General features: G+C 43.2%; 2 protein-coding genes across 9 annotated transcripts in view; one reads left to right on the top strand and one right to left on the bottom strand.

Moving 5' to 3' along the window:
- Positions 1 to 3,759, bottom strand: part of CEPT1 (choline/ethanolamine phosphotransferase 1) — a 50,951-nt gene extending 47,192 nt beyond the window's left edge. Inside the window, exons 1-2 of one of the 6 annotated variants that reach the window (XM_042842446.2) lie at positions 3,654 to 3,759; positions 1,729 to 2,130 (exon numbers count right to left, since the gene is read on the bottom strand). In XM_042842446.2, coding sequence (XP_042698380.1) covers positions 1,729 to 2,067 — 339 coding nt within the window. In that variant the 5' untranslated portion in view covers positions 2,068 to 2,130; positions 3,654 to 3,759. Of the gene's footprint in view, positions 1 to 1,728; positions 2,135 to 2,845 lie in introns of all 6 variants that reach the window. The other 5 variants (XM_005309937.5, XM_005309939.4, XM_042842445.2 and 2 more) reach the window with 5 other exon arrangements.
- A 9-nt stretch (positions 3,760 to 3,768) lies between these two features.
- Positions 3,769 to 25,002, top strand: DRAM2 (DNA damage regulated autophagy modulator 2). 3 transcript variants are annotated; one of them, XM_042842447.2, is made up of 10 exons: positions 3,773 to 3,910; positions 7,652 to 7,786; positions 10,471 to 10,733; positions 11,432 to 11,563; positions 13,269 to 13,336; positions 14,227 to 14,366; positions 18,424 to 18,586; positions 22,761 to 22,843; positions 23,844 to 23,936; positions 24,628 to 25,002. In XM_042842447.2, exons 3-10 carry the CDS (start codon positions 10,603 to 10,605, stop codon positions 24,733 to 24,735), a joined length of 918 nt encoding a protein of 305 aa, XP_042698381.2. In that variant the 5' UTR covers positions 3,773 to 3,910; positions 7,652 to 7,786; positions 10,471 to 10,602; the 3' UTR covers positions 24,736 to 25,002. The 3 variants fall into 3 exon arrangements, with proteins under 3 accessions (XP_005309999.2, XP_042698381.2, XP_065448398.1); XM_005309942.5 differs by lacking the exon at positions 11,432 to 11,563 and having other exon boundaries at positions 3,769 to 3,910; XM_065592326.1 differs by lacking the exon at positions 11,432 to 11,563 and having other exon boundaries at positions 7,652 to 7,803.

A 25,002-nucleotide genomic window follows, 5' to 3' on the forward strand; every position in this document is an offset into this window, starting at 1 on the left:
AAAGAGTATGCCTCCACTGGTGATAATAGCAAGAAGGGATGCAGGCAGATGCCAGAACTTTAAGCATTTGTCTTCTTAGACCAGGGGTTCTCAAACTGGGGGTTGGGACCCCTCAGGGGTTGGGGGGGGGGGGGTCACAAGGTTATTACATGGGAGGACGCAAGCTGTCAGCCTCCACCCCAAACCCCACTTTGCCTCCAGCATTTATAATGGTGGGTTTTTTGTGTTTTTCAAACCAACCTATTTTCAGGTGGATATTAAAAGGCCTGTTCTGGTATACATGGGTATGCAGAAAGACACCATGGCATCCCTCACTGAGGAAGTAAACTGACTGCAAAGTTTGCTTAATGAAAAAAGGATGGTCAGGCACGCGTGGCTGAAAATGCTGGAAAGAACTTTGAGTGAGATAAGCTTAAGATATAAGCATAACTTGTTAGTTAAGTTTAGGCTCCAGAATGCATGTTCTGATGACCTATAAAACCACCCTTGTTCCCATCTCTCACACTGGCTTGTTGTTTTTAATTGAATCTATTCTTTAATAAATTTTTATTTTATAATTGAACTCAAGTGTATATCTCAGAACTGGAAGGGACCCTAAAAGCTCATTGAGTCCAGCCCCCTGCCTTCACTAGCAGGACCAAGTACTGATTTTTGTCCCAGATCCCTAAGCAGCCCCCTCAAGGATTGAACTCACAACCCTAGGTTTAGCAGGCCAATGCTCAAACCACTGAGCTATCCCCCCCCTACACATAATACAGGAGCCATAGTCTATGGTTTAAAAAAAACTGTGGTATACTGGGTGATCAAGGCTGGATACCACATGGTAACACTTCAAAGGGAGTCAGGGGCTGCAGTGCATCTATTGTCAATCTGCAAGGCAAAGCCAAGGATGGTGTAGCCCATGGGAGAGTGCTTGAGTGGCTGACAGGCTCGTTATGTTAGGGAGCTATCACCCAGCTAGCACAGGCAAGACTTCCTCATGCTGGAGGCAGGTAGTAATGAGGTGACTCACAGCCCTGCATGCACCAAGAAGCATTAGACCTACCTATCAACTCAGTTTGAATTACAACACAACAACAAGAAACTCTAGTCTACACCGAGCTTCAGGTGACCACAGTCCAACCACAAGTAGTAAAAAACACACACACACAAAACAAACAGGTGGTAACTATACATGCAATGCCAGGATAGGATAGCTCCAGCTTCCTTTTCTTAAGGCTTCCATAGGAACTCAGCAGCTTTTTGTGAGGATGCAAACCAATTCCTCTCTGCCTGCAGCAGCCCCTGCACAATTGCTACTAGAACAGATTGAGCTCCCTTTCCATTCTATTGTGATATTACATATTCCTTGACTGAATGTTTCACATAGTGTTTGGGCAGGGCCAGACAAACACAACATTAGTGCATGTTGGCCCTTGACATCACTTCCACTTGCCCCAGTGTAACTAGCGAGCCGCAGAACACAACTGTTTTCTTCATGAAGTGCCAACATGGAAATCCACTTATAAGCATGTGTGTAGGAAATGAAAGTAGGAAGACCTCTAAGAAAAGAAGAAAAAAAAAAAAAACCCACACAAAGCATGTGTGTCCACAGAACAGCTCAAAATAACAATGGTGGATCACTCAGTGCAACACAACCCAAACACAAGAACACAGCCACAATAATGTTGGCTCCATGCTACTCACATTAAATATGAAGTGTGTCATAGTTAAAAGCCCATCTCTTACCTGCTCCGCAGCTGTTGGACAATAATACACTAATATTACTGTTGTACATATGTTTATTAACAGTCCAATAATGGTGATCAGATTTGGGGCAATCCAGGCTGGAATTCTTCCAACTAGCCATTCCCAGTAACCTTGCATTAGTGGCTCAAGCAAGGACTGTCCAGCACTCTGATATTTGTGTTCTTCTAACCGCTTTAGCTGGTGTTTTGACAATGGCGGTGTTGGCAACTGAACCAACTTGCGTAACACACACACTGTAGCAGGAACATGACCACAATCCATAGGGGATTCTAAGCGGGACTCTCCACATCGCTTCCTTGAGGATCGATGCCCACTCATGGATTGGTTAGCCTTGGAATTTTTATTTGGCAGGTTATAGTTGTGAAGTCTTAAGATTCTGATCTACCTGGAACATAAAGGAATTCAGACATATTTAAGAGAAAGAAAATGTGCATAACTTAGTAGCATTCAACCTCTAAGCGTAACGCAATTGTAAGTCTGACATTTGACAGCCCAGACCAGTTGCAAACCAAATGTGTCCTAAGACAGTGTTCAGAGGCATTTGCAGAGAGGAATTTTTGAGGGGAATGGAAGTGTCATCTCAGTTCAGCTACTTATGAACATATGAGCACATAAAAAGATTATAGCCACAAGTAGCACTAGCTTTCACTCCTTGTTGCCTCTCTTGGCAAATATACTGCTGCCCTTGGCCTTGTTTCTAGCGCCAGTAGAAATATACACCACTGATCTGCATCAGAAACCAAAGACCATCACAAACCTAACTATCTTCCAATCCAAGTGCAAGTCCCACTTCTTCAAAATTGCCTAATATAGAGTGTAGCATGTACATTTAAAAACAAAATAAAACCCTACCCAAACACTATGTTGTACACTCAGCTCTCCTCCTGTGAGGAGGGCATGGTGTCAAGTCACAGAATTAAACGAATTCAGGTAGGAGGAGGGGAGTATAACTACACGGAATGGATAGAATTAAGTTTTCCATAAATCACTGTACACTTCCAATATTTAATTTAAGCCTCCAATATGGTTCCAGCTTTTCCAGTTGCAGTAGAAACTGGAATGCAATTTGAAGCAGAATGGTCTCTTCTGACGGCACCTACCTGTGTTAACTCTACAGCCTAAAGCTCACATAAGCATCAACACTGTTCATTAGTTCACTGCTGCTTATTCTAGGAGAAACCTCCAGCTAGTGTATTAATGGATTACATTTGGAGAGACAATTTGCAGGAATGCAAATTGTTGACTAGAATAACAAATACCTAGGACTCCAGAAGAAAGAAGGTTGCATTTTGGGGGGAGGGGAAGAAGAGAAACAGAAGAATTACATAAGACGACATTTAAATACAACTGACTTTTCTAAGCTACCACAAACCCCTAGGTCGCTGAGTAACCCATAGAGCTTGCAGGACTTTCAGCTACATTTGCTTTCCAGGACACCGATTTTCTGAGAAACCGGAGGGAATTTTGCAAGGTTTCCTGCCAGTGGCTGCTGGTCCCAGCGATGTTTTAGGGAAGCCCAAGCCCTGGCCCCGCTCAGCGGGAGAGGGGGGATGAGTCGGGACAGCAAATCGCCCCGCACACAGGGAAGCTCCAGAACTCGCTCCGCCGGAAGCTACACGACCAGACGGAAACACCCCTACCCCACTCCCAACACGGCCCCCCGGCTCTCTCCCCCGCCGCGGCACTCTCAGGCCGCCCGCCCGGAAGGCAGGGACCCCTCGGGGCTAGAGCCAGGACCCCGCACACACCAGGGAGCCCGGGGCCAAACACCCAGAGACGGAGGGAGAGAGACGCGGCGACGGCGCCGCCGCCGCCTCCCCGGAAGAGCCGGTCACACGGAGGCCGAGGCCCCGCGGAGTTCGCGGCTTGGCCCCTCAGGCTCCGTCGGAGGACCCGGCATTTACCTCAGCCTCCCTCCGCACAACCACGGGCGGCACTTTTACGTCCCTTTTGCGGCTGCCGTAAATGAGCCGGGGACGGGGGGGGAGGGGGAAGGGGGCTCGGGAGCGCGCGCTGAGAGGTGGGTGTGGGAGCCCGGCTCGGGAGCGCGCGGGGCTGGGCGTGTGGCGCGCGCGGGCCCTGGGCTCACTCACCCTTGTCCCTGCCGTGCGCGCGCTGCCTGGTGCGGAGAGGCCATGGGGATGAGCCAGGAGAGCCCGAGGTAAGGCACCCGCGGGGGGGTCCGGGGCAGAGAGAGTGCGCGCGCTCCCCCCAGGTCTGTCAGCCACCGAGCCGGGCAGGGAGACCAGAGGGCAAGTGTGAAAAATCCGAACGGGGGCGGGGGTAATAGGAGCCCATATAAGAAAAAGCCCCCAAAATCGGGACTGTCCCTATAAAATCGGGACATCTGGCCACCCTAGAGCCGGGTCTGAGTCCACTCTGCCCCGCTCACTCCCCTGCCCCCCTCTCCTATCCCCCTACACTGTCCTGATCCTACCCCCCCACTCACCCCCAACACTGATTCCCCTACTGCCTTGCCCCCCTCACCCCATCGCTCTGTACCTGTCATCTCACCGCCCCTGTGCCCCACCCCCCCCACCCCACTAATTGCTCCCTTCACCCCACCCCCCACTGCCCGCCCTCTCTCGCCGGACATACAGCCTCCCTGGCCTGGCCATGCATCCTCCACTGACTCCTGCCCCACCTCCTCCTGTCTCTTCCCTTCACACCTCCCACTGCCATGTCTCCAGCCCCCCACCCCCTCTTACCACTGACCTGCAGTACTATCTCATCCCTACACCTCCCATTGTCCTGATCCAGCTCCCCACCCCCTCTTCCTGCCCTGTCCACTGGCTCTTTTCATGCCTCCTGTTACCCTTCCCCACTGATTCCCTCCGTCCTGATGTTATCCAACCCCTTCCATCTCTCCTCACCCTTCCTGCTTACTTAACTGATGCTTTTTCCTTTGGGATCTCCTTTCTAAAGCTCCACCACTGCCCAGCCACCTTTTAAAATCTTCACTTCAGCCTGGCTCAGATAAGACTAACTGCCAGGGGGTTCTTTCTGTGCACCAATACTCTTACTTTGTGGTGGTGTCTATTACTCCTTGTTTATCTGGGCTTTCCAACCCGCCTCCTCCTTTTTAGTCACCTTAGCTTTACCTTTAGCTTTTACCCTGAGACAATACAATATTCAGATGAACCCTTTTGACACATTTAATGACTCCTCCCTATCCGTTCTTTGGGCTTGTCTTGACAAAGTAATGTGCACCTGTGCGCCTGCTTGCTTCAACACAATGTCTCAGGGATGGAAATAATCTCAGATACAGTTCATTCTCGTTCATCTCCTATCCCTTCCTGAGAGGGTCACACTGTATCTTTCATTTAACTCCTGTATTCCTGGACATCATCCTTACCTCAGAATTTTCCTTCTTTCACAGCTGCTGTTGGGATTTCTGCTTACTCTGCAATACAGGCCATCTTAGCAACCATTTTAACTCTAACTCATCCATGCCTTGACAGCCTCTCATCTTTATTATTACAAAATCCCTTTTCCATAGCCTCATAAAGTCCTAGATCTCTCTACTTAATCATGTGCAGAATGTTCCTGCACACCGCACACATTCAAAGAAACAAAACCACATCATACCTATCCTCAAAGGAATTTTCAGGTTTTTAAGCTCTTCATTGACTTGCTCCAGCCTATTGATTTCCCCCCACCTCATTTCTGCCCCCTTCACTCCACAGTTTTACCCCGGCAGCTGTGGGAGTTCTCTCCTCTCCAGTTCTGTCTTTTTTTCAGATTTCATTTAAAATCATCCTTTCTAGCCTTTGCCTAGTCCTGATCATTTCTCTCTCCCTCTTGCATTATTTATCAAGTGTAATTATAGGTAATTAAGTGCTTTAATATTCTATCCAACAGAAGGCTAAAAAAAAACTCCTTAAGAAAATGGATATAAAGAGCCAGAGATTGAGATAACTATTTAAAAATACTTAACTACATCAGGAAAAAAGACACCTACATTTGTGACTATCTAGACCAGTTGGCAAAGGAGGATTTTTATGATGTAGCAAGGGAGTTAAAGTATTTGTTTACATCATTCTTTACATAGAAGGCCATAGGACATCTTCATAGAGTAAATTGTTAATCATTTATACAATACCATAAATGTACAGCACACTTTACAGATAAAGTGAAGACACACTCCTTTCTCTGCTTACACTGTGCAAGGCCTACCTATACACAGGCATCTGCCCACATAGCTCCAACTGCACAGTCCTTAATTAGACAATTTAAAAAAAAAAAAAAAAAGGCAGGACACAGGGCAGCTGTCTGGGTGAGGGAGTATGAAGAGATTGGCTATGAGGAGAGTAGAAGAATTCTTAGAAGTGAGTTTTAAAGAGAAATTTGAAAGAGTTGAGAATGGGTGCTTGGTGGACAAAATATAGAAGGCACAAGAAGTTGCTAGTGTGAATTAATTTTGTACAAAAAATCCTGGCATTGGATGTTCACAAAAGCACAATTATATGGACTGTCACTTGTATTCTTTCATGTACATCCTTACTATTCTTCAGAAAGTCTGACCTTGTGCTACATCTTAATATTATAGTGACCTTATGTATAGATTAAATAAATACATTAGTCAAACTGATGTTGCACAGTTAAGCACTCAAAGGCAGGAAATTCCAAAGTTAAGGCTGTATGTTCAGTGCCTCTTTGTGAGCATTGCACTGTGATATAGTTGATTACATCATCGTGTTTCTCAAATACTACAATATGTCATATCTTTTCTATATCTTTAGCTAGATTTACATAATTTTGTATGTTTGTCATTTTTTGTATACTTCTACTAATTTAGTTGCCGTAATAGTCCAATATATGATAACTAACTTTATGACAAATTCTCTGCTCGCTAAAGTTGATAACTAAATTGAAGTACCTGACATTTAACAGGATTCTTTTCCTTTGGAGACAGTTACATTTCTGAACAAGAGTTCAGTATTGTATCTCACAAGCTATTTCTCAGACAGAGTTGTATAGTCTTATTTCTGCCTTATCTTTTATGTGGATGTGTACATTAGTATTTTTGGTATGCTCAAACTATCTTAATAAAGCTCAAATTTTACTTATGACTTTCTTTAATTTCTCATAAGAACGTGTGTAGACTTTATGCTTATTTGCCACTGATTTGAAAGTTATCACTATATTTCTAACCAAGCAAGTACAACACTTAAACATGTTGAGTTGTGACTTTTAAGCCAAAGACTTTTTAAAGTAGTGGATCTTGGGTTCTTCTTATTTTTGGTATTTGAGTCTTTAAAGCTCTTGTTTTCAAGGTTTTTCCCACAAAGGCAGACAATTACTTTAATTTTAAAAAATGAAAGCTGAGATTCTAGTGTATTCACATGACTTTTGTGGGAGCAGCTTTAAGAAAATCCTCAATAAAATCAGAACAGTTGGCAGCATTGAATTACTGGTGAAATTCTATAGCTTGTGTGATGCAGGGGGTCAGACTAGATGATTAATGGCCCCTTCTGACCTTAAAATCTATAAGCCTAAAACACTTATCTGACATCTTGTTATATTAACACTTTTCTTTATGGGGTCTGCTAACACTTCCAATTAGGGCTGTCAAACGATTAAAAAAATTAATTGCGAGATTAAAAAAAAAAACCACAATTAATCACAGTTTTAATCGCACTGTTAATAATAGAATATCATTTATTTAAATATTTTTGGATGTTTTCTACATTTTCAAATATATTGATTTCAATTACAAATCAGAATACAAGGTAAAGCTCACTTTATGTTATTTTTTAGTACAAATATTCGCACTGTAAAAAAGACAAAAGAAATAGTATTTTTCAGTTTACCCCATACAAGTACTGTAGTGCAATCTCTTAATCATGAAAGTTGAACTTACAAATGTTGAATTGTTTTTACTGTTTTTGTTTTTTTATAGGTTTTTTAACCTAACCTAACTGTCCAGAGGACATGTTTCCATGCTGATGACAGGTTCTGCTCGATAATGATCCAAAGCGGTGCGGACTGACTCACGTTCATTTTCATCATCTGAGGCAGATGCCACCAACAGAAGGTTGATTTTCGTTTTTGGTAGTTCAGGTTCTGTAATTTCTGGATTGGAGTGTTGCTCTTTTAAGACTTTCGACAGCAGTCCTATAATGGAAGTTCACGAAAGTGCTAGTGTTATTTTATTAATAGCTTGAAAATGATATATTAAGGGGCAGAAAGTTAGTACATGTGCACTTCAGATTCCCACCAAACCTTCATTCTGCCTCTGTATCCCCATCCACCTTCCATCTCCATGCTAGAGACTAACATGCATCGTAGCAAAATACATCTGCCTTTTTGTTGTATGATGTAACCCACACCCCTTCTTCAGGTTTTATCAAGTACAAAGTAGGTTTCTGTCACACATCAAGAGGGTTCCAGAGCCTGATTAATGGCAACCGACTATTATGCTTAGACTCTACACCCCATACTTGAAGGGGTCCCCAAATTTATCAGCAAGTGGTGGACAGAGGATTGGTGCTGGTGTAGCATGTAAGACCCAGACTGAGTGGGCAGAGGACCAAGAGTACTTAAATTAGTGACCAACCTCAGGGAAGCAGTTGAGGGAGGGATACCTGGCAGCCATGTGCTGTCAAGCTGGCCTCCACACAAATCCTACACCCCTGCGTGGGGAAAGGGCAGAATAAAGACACCACTGACGGACATGGGATACACTGGGGTTTCAGGGCAATATGCAAAGAGTGGGTAAGATGAAGATGTATGTCTGGCCTGTCTTATAGGGGTTGGATCAGTTCATAACAGAAGGGTAACCTGGATAGAATAAATTCTCCAACCCTCTGGGACATGGAGGAGGTTGTCAGCTCTGGACCATATCTTTTCTTCTCTTCATATCCTTCCTCTCCTATTCCTGCTCTGTTTCCTGCCTTTATGCTTGCCCTTTGGACTCTTCACCTGCCATCCCCATTCTCCTTCCTCCTACTACTCCACTGCCTGTCAGTCTATTATCTCTGTCAGAGTTCACAGCTGAGATAGGAGCAGATGCAGGCTGGAACCGGGGCGGGCTAGGTGGAAAACAGCCACAGGTACACGCTAGAGCAGGAGCAGCAGTAAGGGCAGTGTTCCCAGCCAAGCAGTGACATTGAGCAGACTAGAGAGGCTGCTTCCCAGGAGCCTATGTACCTGCCTTGGGATCACCTGGCGGGATCTCGCCTGTGGATTGGCTGAACCCTGTAGGTAACTGATGACTCATTACACTCAAGCAGGCTCAGAGGTAACTCAGGGATGGGACCTCACACTTTATCTCCCACTTCCTCACTCTGAGACCCATCTCTCCCTCTTTGATTTGGCTTCTGCTCTCTTCTTGGAATCTAGTTTCTCCTTCTCCCATTTCCGCATCCACTGGCTGAAGAGGAGGAGCCTTCTCTTCACTTTCAGATTCTCTCCTCCCATACCACCTGTTCCTTTCTATCTAGTCTCTCCCTCCCCCTCCATGGGATCCTCTACCACTCTGGCTCCCTCAGTCTCTCTTCCTGTACTTTGATGTCTGGCTCTCTATTCCTGTCACTGCAGCTGACCACCCTCATTCTGGTTAGTTTCAATGTTGTATTTTCTATCCAGCTCTGAACTAACTCCGCACTGCCTTATTCATCATCTGGCTCTGCTCTTTTCTGAGGGTTCTGTCTTTGACTCTCTCTGATCACCACTCTCTCCTCATTGCTCACTTCTCCTTGTCTTCTTTGCTCTGTCCCTTGCTCTGTTTACAGTCTCCAATCTTTCATCTCTTTGGACCCTTACATCTACTAGGCTTAACCAGTTTCTGTGACCTTTGTTTCTCAAATGTAAGGCTGGCCTTGTGGTTAAAGCACAAGACCATGATTTTGTAGAACTGGGCTCTATTTTTAGCTTCCTGCTTGGAGCCGGTAACAAACTATTTCTCCCCCCCCAGCAGCAAGGGAGGAATTACAATTCCTTCCCTGTGCTCTTGTGGGGGTGACACAGCTACACATTGTGCCTGTACATCTAGCTCTGTATGAAGGGTAATCTTGCTCTGAGGCTCGGATTTTCAAAACTGGATAGGTGTATAAACACAGCATGATGCACTTCACTAACTAGGTGTGTAAGTGGAACTTTCTCTGCAGCTGGATTAGGTGGTGGTTGTCTCTGGAGGTCCTGGATGGCAGCAGCCAGCTCTTGCCAAAATAAATCTATGCACATATTTATTGACTTAAATGTGACGTGGTACAGTGTCTTGAGAGCCTCAGATGGAAGCTGCTCGATAGGTGCAAGAGTTACTAATATTTCTGTGTTGTCAGGTCACTTTGTAAATATGCCCAGTTTGTTGTTAATAGCAGTTGTAGAACCTTCAATTTCCTTTCTTTGGTAAAACTGTCACTGAGGCATATCTGTACTCACTGCACTCACTATCCTCTCTGATCCCTGGGGCTTAACCTTGAAGAGGTTTTATGCACAAATAGAGTCGAAGAGAAAGAATCACAACACAGTGGCTCTCCTGACACAGCTGTGGAAGCAGACAAATGTTAAGGCAGTAAAATGACATCCGTGAGTTTCTTCTCCAGTTTTCTTCTGTGAGTTGCAGTATGAAAGTTTCCAAAAGAAATTTCTGCTTTTCACATTAAAGTTACTTCTGTGTTGAGAGAGCAGTGACTTCCTGAAAGCCTCCTGTTGTGCTTTCAATGACAGTGATACTAAATCCAATTTGTCTTCTCTTACTATGGCTGTTTATAACAGGAGGCGCATGGAGACTGCATGTTAACACAATTCACTCTTTGGCTTCAAGAAGAGAAAACCACTGAGACAAAACCAAAGATCTTTTGCATATTTGATTCTTCACACCATTTGGACTTGTGAAACAGTGCTGCAATGTGGTGGTTTCAGCAAGGCCTCTGTTTCTTGCCTTCGGCTTTGGTTGTTTGGTCAGCCGCTTCTTTCATATTTTCATACATTACCGCAGTCCTTCTACGTCATATTGACCCTTTGGTGCCATACATCAGGTCAGTAAAACTCTAACTGTTGCACTGTTAACTATACCACAGTATTCATGCCAGAAGTGGCCTTTCCTTTATATGCAAATGTTTCCCCTAAAATTTTAAAAATTGTAGTTTAAAATGTATAGTTTTGGGATTAGCAGTTCTAACATTAAACTAAGATGATATTTTTTTTAAAAACAAACATCAGTACATGTCTTGTTAATTTAATTTAGTTTAATTTTTTGGACAAACACAAACATTTACATTTTAAGGTTTTCATGGCCTGTGTTAATGTCATTACGATATCATAGGGTGTTTTAGTGATCACTAGAGATGTTGGATAACTGGAGGCATAGAGCCATAGAATAAGTATCTGAATCCAGAGTTCTTGTTCTATGAGGCCAATTCTCAGCCTTTTCTGTACTTGGATTCATCCAGACACACCCTCCTTTCTAGCCGTATGGTAAGGGCAGGGTGGTTACATATGCAATCTTGAGATTGGAAACCTGTGTTCTATGACAATATGGCTTTTTCATTTGAAACCTGGAGGTTTTCCTCTTTGGTTTTAACATGTTTTTTTTAACTAAAATCAGTTGCTAATGCAGTGTTATAGACAGCCATGGGTAATTCTTAGTTCTGCTAACCAACCACAGTCACAGAATTTAACATCTCTCTGGAAGTACTAAGGGTCTGCATGTGCCTCTGCTGCTGTCCTCCTTCAGGTGGCTGGACCTACCATCATCTTCCCTCTCTAATTTCTCCTCCATTTGGTGGAAGGACTGGCAGCCTTCACAAATTGATCCATTGACTATTGAGCTGCTAGAGATGAGTTGTAACTGCCCTTATCAAAAAAGGTATCATGCTTTGTGCAAATTACAAAAAAAAAAAAAAAAAATCTATCTTTCCAGCATGAAACCTAGGGAGAATTAGCTTTCCATGAATTCCAGAATGTATATTTATATCTAATCTCTGATATTCTTTAGTTTATTGCCCTTCTGTATCATGTGGTTTACTCTCACTTAGGCCAGGATTTCAGTGTTACCTTCTGATTCTGTTTTTTTGTTTGTTTGTTTTAAATCCTCACACACACAATTTTTAGCTGCTGTTAAGAGTATTAAAACGTTGTTAGTCACATAAGATGACATTCACCCCATGCGGAAAGCCAGCCCCAAGCCTATGTGCCACTTAATTCCTACTTTGGTCCTTAATTCCTAAACAGGTCTAAGGCCTCATGCTGGCCTTTGCACTGGGTCTTTACAAGTTAAATTAGCAGCAAGAACTTTTCACTAATTGTTTAATCTCTTTAAAACTCTCCTTTCTAACATTACTTCTTACTTATGTGGGTATGGCAGCCTCACCCTTAGAGTTTGCGAGACCAGCCTGCCTGGAGCCTTGATACCCAATCTTTGCCTTTGTTATGATTAGTGCTGCTGCCTTTTTGATCTCCTGATAGATTTACTCAGAGTTCCACCGTGGTGTAATGGAGATACAGAAATATCAGGCAAGATTTTCCAGAGATTTTGAGAGCCGAATTTGAGACACTTTAAAGGGGTCCTTTTTTCAGAAAGTGCTGAGCACCCACTTTAGAAAGTCAGGCCCCATTAAAATATTTCAAGTTGGGTACCCAAAAATTGAGGCTCCCAACCGATTAGTCACTTTTGAACATCTTGACCCTCATTTACAGGTGTAAAAATTTAACTCTGCAAGTCTGCCTTGTTTATAGTGAATCAGGCAGATGTTTGATTGTGTGCAGTGAATAACATATGGGACCACATGGTGAACAGTTAAAGATAAAAAATAATAAACAGCTCCCACATTCACAGTATACAGTCCAGCCTGCACATTAAATGATGCAAGTGTCCTTTGAAAATGCGTGATCATGTAATTAAAACTTGTATTGTAATCTATATGCAGGGGCGGCTCTATGTTTTTTGCCGCCCCAAGCACAGCAGGCAAGCGGCTTTCAGCGGTGAGCCTGTGCACGGTCCGCTGGTCACACGGATTCGGCGGCATGCCTGCGGGAGGTCTGCCGGTGCCGTGCCTTCGGCGTCCTCGCCGCCGAATTGCCGCCGAAGGCATGGCACCGGCGGACCTTCCGCAGGCATGCCACCGAAAGCTGCCTGCCTGCCGCCCTCACAGCAACTGGCAGGTCGCACCACGCTGGTGCCTGGAGCTGCCCCTGTCTATATGTCCTGTTGGAACCTTAACTTTGGCCTTTCCAGACTTTAGAGTGCTTCATTTTACAGCCTTAACTGTCTTTTAACTTTTTATGGAGAATTAACATAAACAAACAGGATAGCTATGTTGGATTGTACATATTGTTCCTGTTCTAAAAACATTGTGCCCATAACAAAAAGGCAGTCATGTTGGCTTCTGCATCCCTAGAAACTAGCACAGTAAATTGCTTAAGTAGTGTACAACAAAATAGGTGAAACTGCTTTGAATGCTTCATGACCCTGTTTCTCCTTTCCTTCCCTCCTCTTATAAAGATGCATTTCTCTGGTGGAAATTTACAGTACATGATGGAGAACCATGTTTTATATACTGTTTTTCTTACAGTGACACAGGGACAATACCTCCTGAAAGATGCTTATTTGGGATTATGTTAAATATTTCCACTTTCTTAGGTAAGTAGATAAAATGACCTCTAGCACATTGTAAACACTTCTGGAATACAAATTATTAAACAGGAACACTAAGTTACTTAGTTTCATTATTACTAAATTACCCATAATTCCCAGACAAAAGCTACATTAAGAGAATGAGGCTGAGAGTACAGATCAGTTATTTAGGGTGAAATGCATTATAGGATTGTTGTAATTATCCCCAAACCAAGCATTTATTAGTGCAGGAAACTCATAGTTAAGGTTAAGCTTAAAAGAAATCAAGACAAGTTAAGGTATGAAAATGCACATTTAGGACAAGTCAGTAACCTTAACTGTGCCCAGTAGTGACATCATCGGGGAAGTGGAATCTCATGTGTCTTTAAAAATCAGTTTAATCTTATCTGGGATCATAAACACTACATGCCTTGATCAGAAGGTAATTGCATTTCTGTCACTTCACTTTATTTCCTGACTTGAGTTCCTCACTTTGCTCTCTTAGGACTTGTCTTCACTAGTGGCTAAATTGGCACTGCTGCGATTGATGCAGCAGCTGTGATTTACTGGGTCTGGTGAAGACAGGATAAGTTGGTGGCAGAGTGCTCTCCTGTTGACTTCAGTACTCCACCTCCTCAAGAGGCGGAAGCTGTGTCGACAGGAGAGTGTCTCCCATCAACATAGCGCAGTGTAGACACCGCTGTAAGTCGATCTAAGCTACGTCGACTTAAGTTACATGACTTACGTAACTTAACTCGCGTAACTTAGATTGACTTCGGTCATTAGTGTAGACCAGACCTTAATGTAGTTTTTGCCTTTTAAATAACAATGACCTCTGTCTCTTATCACCTTATAGTTGACAAGAATAGTCTCCTTGTTTACTCAAGCCTCACTGCATTTGGATTGTTTGTTCACAGGTATTGCTACTGTGTATGTTCGCTATAAACAAGTTTATGCTCTGAGTCCAGGAGAACCCAAGATCGCCAGATTAAATAAGGCTGGCTTTACGCTTGGAATAATAAGCTGCTTTGGACTTTGCATTATTGCCAACTTCCAGGTTTGTGTTCTGTCTGCAGTTTTCTGGATGTTATACTGGAAGGACAATTCAGTATTTTGGATCAGATTTCAGAGGTGCTGAGCCCCCACTGACTTAAGTTATAGCTGGGGGTGCTCACCACCTCTGAAAAGCAGGTCCTTTGTGTGTTTTCTTTCAAAACAGACAGACATTTTTGGAAGAATTACAAGCACTAGTAACCTCTGTCCTTCTCCTGTCTCTCAAATGTCTATTTTTCTCTACAATATTATCTTCCTTTTCAGAGTTTTCCCTCTCTCAAATTGATAACCTTTTAAATATTCACACCACAAGCAAGAAACGCCATATGCAGGGCTTCCAGGTGTCACCAGTCATGCATTTGGTAGCCATGTCATGCATATCCACATCTCAGTTGGAGTCTCATCCATCCAGCTGATCTGCCAAAAGGATGCTGGCATTTAATCTGTAGTTATGCAGCCTTTTGGCTGCTGGGGAGCCTGCTGAACAAGGATCCAGGTGCCTCCTTCCCCTGTTGGATTAGGGCCAGAAGTGAGAAGCCAGGAAGTGGCTAGAGCATGTGCTGGGAGCAGAAACACAAGGTGAGGAGCTTGTTACTGGCCTCAGACTCCAGCCTACTCTCTTCTCCCAAATCCACTTGTACCACATGCTCTATAGCACATTGCCCCTGCCCACTGGGAGCCCCAGCACCCACGGTCCCCAGCTGCCCTCAGGAGCTTTAACACTTCCTATCCTTCCACGGGCCCAGCACTTCTTGACCTCCCAGCAGGCACCCATCTAGCTACTCCTCCCTCCCTGTGGCCACTCACCTACTCTGGCTAGAGATGCCAAGTTTTATTCAGCTCCATGTCCTAACCCCACCAATGATCAAGGGATGGTTTGTTTGACTAGGCCTAAATTTAGGGTTTATATACAAGTTAGTTAATTAAATACTATACATAAAATGGCACATGGTACAAACCAGAACTTGGCAGCTTTGCTTATTAGCATATTTGACTCTCAATGCTAACAAGGAGGATCCCACAGAAAAAAGGAGCCAAAAAAGAAATTATATTCCACTAATTATGGAGGATAAATCAAGGGGGGGGCAGAAAGTGGAGTAAGATCGAAGGGTGAGCAAAAGGGTTCCGGAGGAGGACACCAAGCAGAGAACCCCAGGTAGTGGTCAATGCAGAAACTGTTGAGGATGTCAGTGGCTGCTGCCTCGTAGAACTCCGCCCAGATGGGTGCATGTGAGAGGCCAAAGGCTTGTCTGCAAGGAGTAATTGACACGCATAGCTATAGCAGAGTAATTGAATAATTATTGTGCTATAGCTATCCAGCTCAATTTTCCCATACAGACAAGCCCAAAGAAAATTTCTCTGCTTCTGCCGAGTCTTGAGCTCTACATTGGCAATATAGAAAAACATATTTGACCACTGGATGGCAGTATAGCAGCACGCAATTTAAATTCTGATTTCTACAGAGTCAGGTCAGCCTTGGGAATTTATTGGCATTTGATTAAATACGTGGCCAGATTTTGTAAGGGACTGGATGATTTCATTACCATTAATCTCATCTGTAGTTACGTAGCTAAAATAAGGGGAAGCCAGTCTCATGTTTTAGGATATAAGAGGATTTGTGGGGGGAGGAGGAATCTATCATGCACAGTCAGCCATGTGCATTTTTTTCCTTCCTTCCTTCCTTCTGAGCATCAGGAACTGGTCACTGACCAAAGACAAAAAACTTGTCTGAGTGCACCAACAGTCTGATTTTCTATGGAAAATCCTGTGTTTCTTTGATAATAGTAGAGTGTTTTACAATTTGTTACTGTAAATTTTGAAATATGTATTCCACTTAAAGTGTGATTCTATTCTACTTTTAAAATAAGTAAAAGTGACCCTTTCTTATTCAAAGGACCAACTGCTGGTTTTAATGCGAAGCTTTTATTGTTCTTAACCCCTGTTAGAACTGAAGAGCGAACATACCTATGAGGGAGTAAGGGGAAATTTATTTCTCCTACATAAAAATTGTTTACTAAATTCCAGTCAGTGCAATGCTGTTGCATTCAGTGGGGTTGCACTGGTGTCACTGAGGACCTGCTTTGACCTGAAGAACCTTTATTACTGGTGGTGATGTACAAGAGACTCCAGCTTGTTTGAGTTTGCAGAACTGGCAGTTAGGAAAGACATACACCGAGCCAATTTTATCTAAAGTAATTAAGACACAAACAGAGAACCCCATGATTCCATTTTTACAGAGTCACTTTTCAGAGTAGAACCACTAGGTTTTAGCCTGTATTGTGTGATCCTGTTGTGTTCATAAACTTAGATTTTACTCAGGGGAGAAAGTAACTTAAGGGACTTACTGGTACACTGGGCTGGAGTCCTGAGCAGGGCGGGGCCTCAGGAAGAAGGGGCAGGGCCTTGAAATCCCCGGGTCCTTGAAATCGCCACTGCTACCCCAGGGCTCCGGACGTGATTTAAAGGGCCAGGGGCTCTGGCTGCTGCCGGGCCGCCCAGGGCCCTTTTAAATTGCTGGCCTGGGGAAGCTGCCCCCTGCTGGTACGGTTGGCTGTGTACCGGCTCTTGCCAATATGCTGTACCAGACCATACTGACTTACTTTCACCTCTGATTTTAGGATAGAAGGGGTTAATAGGCCATCTGATCCCTGCCCTCATCTGCATAATTGCAGGGCTTCCTTTATCCAGTTTCAGTGTTGCATCCCAGTTTTCTTTGAATACATCATGTGATAAGACCTTGATGGTTTCTTGTCATTAAACTACAGGCTTCCTTGGACAAATAGCATGCAGCCAAGTTTGCAAGAGTGGTTACTGACTACAGGCGACTCGACAGTTCTGTGTCCAGCTTGATACACTTTGTGCATCATGGACAAAAGTGCTGAGCACCTGCAGTTCCTAGTGACTTGAAATGGAGCTGCAAGTGCTGAGCAGCTCAAAGTCAGGCCCAGAGCGTCTCAAGTTGGGAACCCAAAAATCAGTGGCCTTTTTGAAAATGTCGGCTTTGAACTCTGTGCCTTGGCTTACTCATCTGTAAAATGGAAATATGAATACTTACCACAAAGGTTACGAAGGATCAGTTTTCATAAAAATATTTTGATCCTCAGATGGAAGACTCTGTATATGTGCAGGTTACTGGTACTATTCTCATGGTGATATTATTCCATTGTCTGATGGGCCTATTCTCATTTTACTTGCCTCAAACCCTCCTCAATAATTCCTCCACTTTCTTTTTGTTAGTACTGTTCAGTTTTTTACAGACCAGTCTCATTAAGGCTGTATTTCACACAGCCGTCCTAGGAGTCAGATTGTCATCTTTTCATTATTAGATGAGAATCTGTGACTTGACATTGAATTTTGTGTGTCTGAATGATGGGAAGTGATGACAGACGAACTAGTTTAATTGAGAACACTGAATGTTGCCAAGTCAAATAATGTGCTGTTTAGGAGGTTTATGCTTAGCGACAACAGTATTATAAGAAGTATGTGGCCAATGAAAGCTCAGTAAAAGCTTTTATTCTGCCATGGTGATGACCCCCCACATACACCCCGATAACTGAAAACAAGGATTGTTTTAAAAAATAAAATAAAAGAAGTTCGTGCTATTTTGCTCAAGTCCGTTCACTGTTAACATAGCCCTAATTATTGCAGCTAACTAAAAGCCCTACTGTTCTGGCCAGTTTACTAAAATCTCTGCTCTTGAGTAAAGTATCACAGGAACTTTAATAACCACAAGTGGCCAAGACCTTAGTTTTATGTTTCATCTGAAAGACTAGCCCTCCAGCAGCCAATTGCTCCATGACAACATGTCCTGACAGAGAGTTGGCAGCTGCTGAATTGCTACTAACCATATGTGGATTTCCTTTGAAGGTCTCCCATCCAAGTACTGACCCTGCCCCAGCACTGCTTAACTTGAGAGATGTGAGGAGATCCCAGTTAGAAGTGGTGGCAGCTGCAGGCAAAGCTTTTATAAAGTGGAGCTATCAGCACTGCAATAAGCTAAATTGTGTTCTGTATATTTTATGTACATATTATATTTTATTTATATCTGTCTTTCCACCTAGAAATATACTCTGTTTTATATGCACGTAGTTGGAGCCTGTCTAACGTTTGGAATAGGAGCCATTTACATACTGGTTCAGACCATTCTTTCCTACACGATGCAGCCAAAACTTTTTTGGATCCGAGTGATTGTGTTACTCTGGTGCGGATCAAGCATAGCAAGCAGTATCCTTTGTTGTGAAATACAAGTAACACTAGTAGTATAAGCTAGATCATAAAATAGAGTAAGTTTGTGAAAAATGTGCAAAAAAATGTGTAGGGTCTCTTCTAAATAATTGTCAGCGCTAAATAACGTGTGACCATAGAATACATACTAGTCTATAGACGTACAATCTACATTGTGCTTTCTACTTCTGTAGTCTCATGGGTTTTGTCTAACATCAGAAAGAAAAGTTAATCCTGCGAATCTGTCACACTAGTTCAAGGCAGGCAGAAGGGATGGTTCACCACTTACTGAGGTTGCAAAGTAGATTCTTCATTCTAAGAGAGTTGAAGATGGCAAAGAAATGTGGTATCAAAGCACTAAGGCCTGAGAAGGGGAAGTGCATGAAAGAGACCAGTGTTTTTAGTGGGAGAGCATCAGTAGTTAAATAAAAACAAGCAAACCCTGGATTAACCATGCTTTTGTCATCTTGCATTTAGAGTATGGGAGTGTGCTCTAGGTTAGGATACATCTTCAATCCATTTCAAAATGTAAACTAGTACAGAATGCACACGATCACAGGACTAAAAACAGGAACTGATCACAGAACTAAAAATTAGCAGAAGCTTAGGTACAAGTAATCACAACTTGATCACTTGTTATGGGCAAATATAGAATACTGGTTTGGACTCTATATACATTTGGTGTTTTAAAAAGGGCTAGTTTCACAAAGCTGAAAATAAGTATGAGCCAAACCAGTTGACAAAGGATTTAAACCAAAAATAATGGATAATTGGGAACTATTTAAGAACATTTTACTAGATACCTAAAGAGCCACGCTAAAGAAAAGGCCACACTAGTTTAAAAAAAAAAAACCAACAACCCCCAAACCACCAGCCAATCTAGTATATATGGGAAGTGAAAGTAATTATTTCAAATAAAACTCACCCACCCACAAAATGGAAGAAAGGGCAAGTTGACAGCTTCTGAATTATATTAATAATATGAATTGTGGGAAATTGGTAAGGGAAGCAAAAGGAGTAATCCTATGGCCAGCAGCGTTAAACATCTTATCCTTAAGTGTAGGATTCCTTTTGTTCCTAACAATGGTATTGGTCCATTACTAGCTGGACATGGTTGACCTGTCAAAAAGAAACTGAAAAGGTAAAAGTGTTCAATAAATATTTCTGTTCTGTATTTGGGAAAAAGCCAGATGATATAAATATATCATATGGTGATGAGCAACAGAGGGTCTTGTGGCACCTTTAAGACTAACAGAAGTATTGGGAGCATAAGCTTTCGTGGGTAAGAACCTCACTTCTTCAGATGCAAGACTTACTTGCATCTGAAGAAGTGAGGTTCTTACCCACGAAAGCTTATGCTCCCAATACTTCTGTTAGTCTTAAAGGTGCCACAGGACCCTCTGTTGCTTTTTACAGATTCAGACTAACACGGCTACCCCTCTGATATGGTAATGAAATACTCTCCATTCCAATTGTGATTAAGGAGGATGTTAGAGAGCAGCTACTAAAGATAGACATGTTAAAAATTAGCTGGTGTGGTTAACTTGCACTCAAGAGTTTTAAAGGAGCTGAAGTTGTTGTAGTGCACTACCCTGTCAAGTCAAAGTACATTACATTTTGATAAGAAACTACAAGAGTACAAAATCAACATGGTTCACATTAAACAGATTAAAAACTGGCAGGTCTCAAAAATTAATTATAAATGGGGAATCATCATTGAGTAGGTGTGTATCAACTGGTGTCCTCCAGGGATTAGTTCAGAGCCCTACATTATTTAATATTTTTAGTTAATGACTTGGAAGAAAACAAAATTATTGATAAAGTTTGCAGATGAAGATTGGGGAGAGTGGTAAATAATGAAGAGGACAGGTCATGAATATAGAGCTGTCTGGACTGCTTTGTAAACTGATTGCAAGCAGACAGCTTGTGTTAACAGAACTCCATAGAAAGTCATACATCTAGAACACAGAAGATGGGCCATACAGCATAGGGGCATCTGTCATGGGAAGCATTGACTAAAAGACACCTGGGCAGTCAGCTGAACATGAGTTCTGAGTGCAGTGTTGTAGCCAAAAAGGCTCATGAGATCTTTGGATGTATAAATGAGAATATTGAGTAGGGAGGTTTTACTACCTCTGTAAATGGCTTTGTTGCAAGCACTACTGCAATACTAATGAGGAGTCCTTGTGGCACCTTAGAGACTAACAAATTTATTTGGGCATAAGCTTTCGTGGGCTAAAATCCACTTCATCAGGTGCATGGAGTGGAAAATACGGTAGAGAGGTATAAATACACAGCATATGAAAAGCTGGGAGTTGCCTTACCAAGTGGGGGGTCAGTGCTAATGAGTCAATTCAATTAAGGTGGAAGTGGGCTATTCTCAACAGTTGACAAGAAGGAGTGAATACCAAGGGAGGAAAAATCACTTTTGTAGTGCAATACTGTGTCCAGTGTTGGTGTCCACAGTTCAAGAAGGATGTTGATTAATTGGAGAGGATTCAGAAGAGAGCCACGAAAAAGATGAAAGTATTGGAAACAATGCTTTTAGTGCTAGGCTCAAGGAGCTCAAGCTGTTTAGCTTAACAAAAGGGTGACTTGATTATAGTTTAAATAATTGCATGGGGAAGAACAAACTGATAAGAGGGCTCTTCAGTCTAGGGGTATGTCTACACTACCCGCCAGCTGGGCAGGTAGTGATCGATCTATCGGGGATCGATTTATCACGTCTAGTGTAGATGCGATAAAAATCGATCCCCGATCGCTCTGCCGTCAACTCCAGAACTCCACCGCTGCGAGAGGCAGAAGCGGAGTCAACGGGTGAGTGGCAATGGTCGACTTGCCGCCGTCCTCACGGCCAGGTAAATCCACCTAAGGTACGCCGACTTCAGCTATGCTATTCGTATAGCTGAAGTTGTGTATCTTAGGTCGACACCCCCCAAGTGTAGGCCTAGCCTAGGAGACAAAGATATAACAAGATCCAGTGGCTGCAAATTGAAGCGGGACAAATTCAGACTAGAAGTAAGAAACAAATTAACAACAAGGGCGTTAGGAAGTTGTTCCAATGGCTAAGGATTGTGCTGGATTCTCCATCACTGGAAGTTTTTAAATCAAGATGTGATGTTTTTCTGAAAGATCCGTGCTAATTCAAACAGGAATCAGTTCAAGATAGTCCTGTAGTCTGTGTTATACATGAAGTCAGACTTAATCAGTTGTCCTTTCTGGTTTTAGAATCCATGAATCTGCCCCTTCCCACTTGTGCCATGCGGTCATCCAAACATCAGCCATGTGATTCCCCACCACCACAACTTCCACTGATTCACTGTTCCCCCTCCATTAATTATTTTTTTAAGGACTGAAGGAATTAATTGACTAAGAATCTCAGTTATCGGTGGGGAGATCAGACCCATCTCCAGAGGCAGCACAGACCCGGAGCTTCCTGCAGCCAGGGAAGGTACCTGGGGGTGCATCTGATCTCTGCCCAAGAGCAGCCATGCAGGGGAAGAGCAAGTCCTGTCCCTCCCCAGCCCGGTCGGGAGTCAGACTTGGGGCTTCTTCCCCCACAGCTCCCACCGGGGCTCAGGGTGCCCACTTTTCTCAGGGGCCCCTGGGCATGGGCCCATGCATTAATCTGCCACTGGCCTGGACTAGCCGCTAGGAGCCCATGGCTGAGGCATTCCCAGCAGGATAGGGGAGATCACACTCGCCTCCACCTCCTGGAGCCTCCTCCAGCTGCCGTAAGCTCCACGGCTGCTGCCTTCAGAGCCCAGCTCTGAAGGCAGCACAGAAGTGAGGATGGCAATCCCGGGATTCCCCTACAACAGCTTTGTAACTGCCCCACGACCCCCTTTTGGGTCAGGACCCCCACAGTTACACCACCATGAAATTTCAGATGTAAACATCTGAAAACGTGAAATTGACTAAGCCAGAATGGACCATGAATTTAGTAGGGCCCTAGTTATGGGGTAAGAAATTATGGCTTTTCTTGCAAAGAGTAGCTTTCAGTTTCACCTCAAGGTTACTGTTCATTATTGTAAATGCATTTCAGAGCCCAGATGCCCATCCCATTTATGCAGATACCTGGCCACAGGGTGAAACTTAGTCTAGACTTTAACTTGAACATTCTTTCCAAATTTGCCATTTAGCATCTCGCATCTTCCTTACCTTGTTTCTTTAGTGTTTGTTTCTTCGGTCCTTTTGTACAGTGGCTTGTATGGAACTGACCTAGTACAGAAGCTGCACTGGAACCCACAGGAGAAAGTAAGTTGGATTTTGAAAGCGGGGAGGAAAAGGTAGGACAGTTCCATAAAGGAAGTTGTGTGCATTTAGCATTGGAAAAAGTGTTCCAGGTATGAAGGCTAATGCAGACTTTGTAACTCAGGGATCGGCAACCTTTGGCACACAGCTTGCCAGGGTAATCACTCTGGCGGGCTGGGCCGGTTCATTTATCTGCCGCGTCTGCAGGTTCGGCGGGAAGCGGTGGCCAGCATATCCCTCGGCCTGCGCCACTTCCCGCAGCCTCCTTTGGCCTGAGACAGCAAACCGTGGCCAGTGGTAGCTGCAATTGGCCGAACCTGCAGACATGGCAGGTAAACAAACCGGCCCGCCAGGTACAGGTTTAATGACTAGCAGCCACTATGCTGTACATGACCTGCCTTGTCTTGGCTGACAATTCTGATCATAACTTTGTGGTGAGCAAACAAGACTCTTCAGTCACATTTTAACATGGTAGCATTCTGCGTTGAAGATGAAGCCTGCGTGTTCATTGCTGTTTGGTGGGTTACTGAAGTGGGTATGAGAGATTAATAGGAAGAATGGAGAGAGAGGAAGAGAGCAGGAGATGAAAGAAGGAAGAAGAGAGGAAAGTGGGCAAGTTAAAGGTACATGTGATGTAGCTGTACTTTGTTAGTTGACCTTTAGAGGCCATTATGTAGTAAAGCAACACTCTAGCCCCCAATATACATTAGAAACAATGTGTACAAGGTACATGACTTCCAAAAAATAGAAAGTTAGAAGTTGTCAGCCATCTGCACATGACGTCTCTGCACCCTTCTGGGGAAAGAATACGTCACCCTTTCCCTCCCAGACACCAGGTAAATTCAGCTTACTTCATTCTCTTATGAAAGAGTTAGATAGAGGTAATGGGAACATCCTGACAGATCTAGGAGAACATCCTTTGAAATGCCAAAATATAAGCCTTCTGCCACTGGAGACTGAAAAAACAGCCTCATTACATAGATGTATTTTCTCTTCAATACAGGGCTACATAGTTCACATCATCAGCACAATCTCAGAATGGTCTCTGGCTTTCTCCTTCCTCAGCTTTTTCCTCACCTACATCCGTGATTTTCAGGTAAAGTGAAGTTTGTGTCCAATGCTTTATAGCCTGAGACTCGTGAAATAAACTTAACATCATTCATCAAATATCAGAGCTGGTAAACTCAGCCCCACCAGCCTAGTTACAACACTACACCTTTCTTTTGAGATTCTACCCTGAAAGAGCAGCAAGGTCCCATCTTACTCACTAGATTTTCTTTGTGCTGTGTCCCTAAGGTATATCTACTGAGGGATCAGAATTAGCTTTCACTACTTTCATATCCTACAAGTGCTACAGAGCTATCATAGCTCAGAGAATAACATGGGAAATAGCACAGGAGAGGAATGTTTCAGAAAATTCTTGGTAACTGAAAACGGAATTAGAATGAAAACTGTTTTGCCACCCTATCTCAAGCAACCTCTATCTGCACCTGCAGTCACCCATACATCAGACGATTATCTCCTTCCTGAGCTGTGAAGATTTTCCCACCCTGAACAGTCGTGAGAGAAGTTTGGACAATGCCATATTATTTCCTCATGGATATCTCAGGGCTATTTGAGTTACTAATATTTTGCTTTCTTAGCAGGCAAGTAGTTTTTGGAGTGATATGCATTTCAGAGTGCTTGGCCTTGTCTGTAGAAGCTACTCTGGGGAAAGAACAGAGTAAATAGTGGAGCTTTGCTACGTTGTTATTTTTTCTTTCCTATCTCATTGTTTTTTGTTACAGAAAATTTCCTTGCGTGCGGATATCAGTTTAAGTGGACACAGCGTTTGCAATACACCCAATAGCTTTGTGGCTGATGAACACACGCTGTTGATTGGAGGACGTTTATAACTAAGTGGGAGAGAAAACACTCTCAGCTTTTATATCTCAGGAATTTAAAAAGTAGCAATAATACTAACAATTTATATAAGTGTTTGTGTCAAAAATTCCATCCAGTTAAAGAGGAGACTAAATTCAATCACTTTGACACATAAAGGGCTTTGCTATTAACCCACATAGCAATGCCAAGGTGATTAATAATCAGTATTGTCAATAACCTGTAATACATTTCTGCACTTATACATTTTATAGAATGAAGAATAAAATGGACATTGGAAA

The sequence above is a fragment of the Chrysemys picta genome, chromosome 4, assembly GCF_011386835.1.
Source record: "Chrysemys picta bellii isolate R12L10 chromosome 4, ASM1138683v2, whole genome shotgun sequence".
Classification (NCBI taxonomy): Eukaryota; Metazoa; Chordata; order Testudines; family Emydidae; genus Chrysemys; species Chrysemys picta.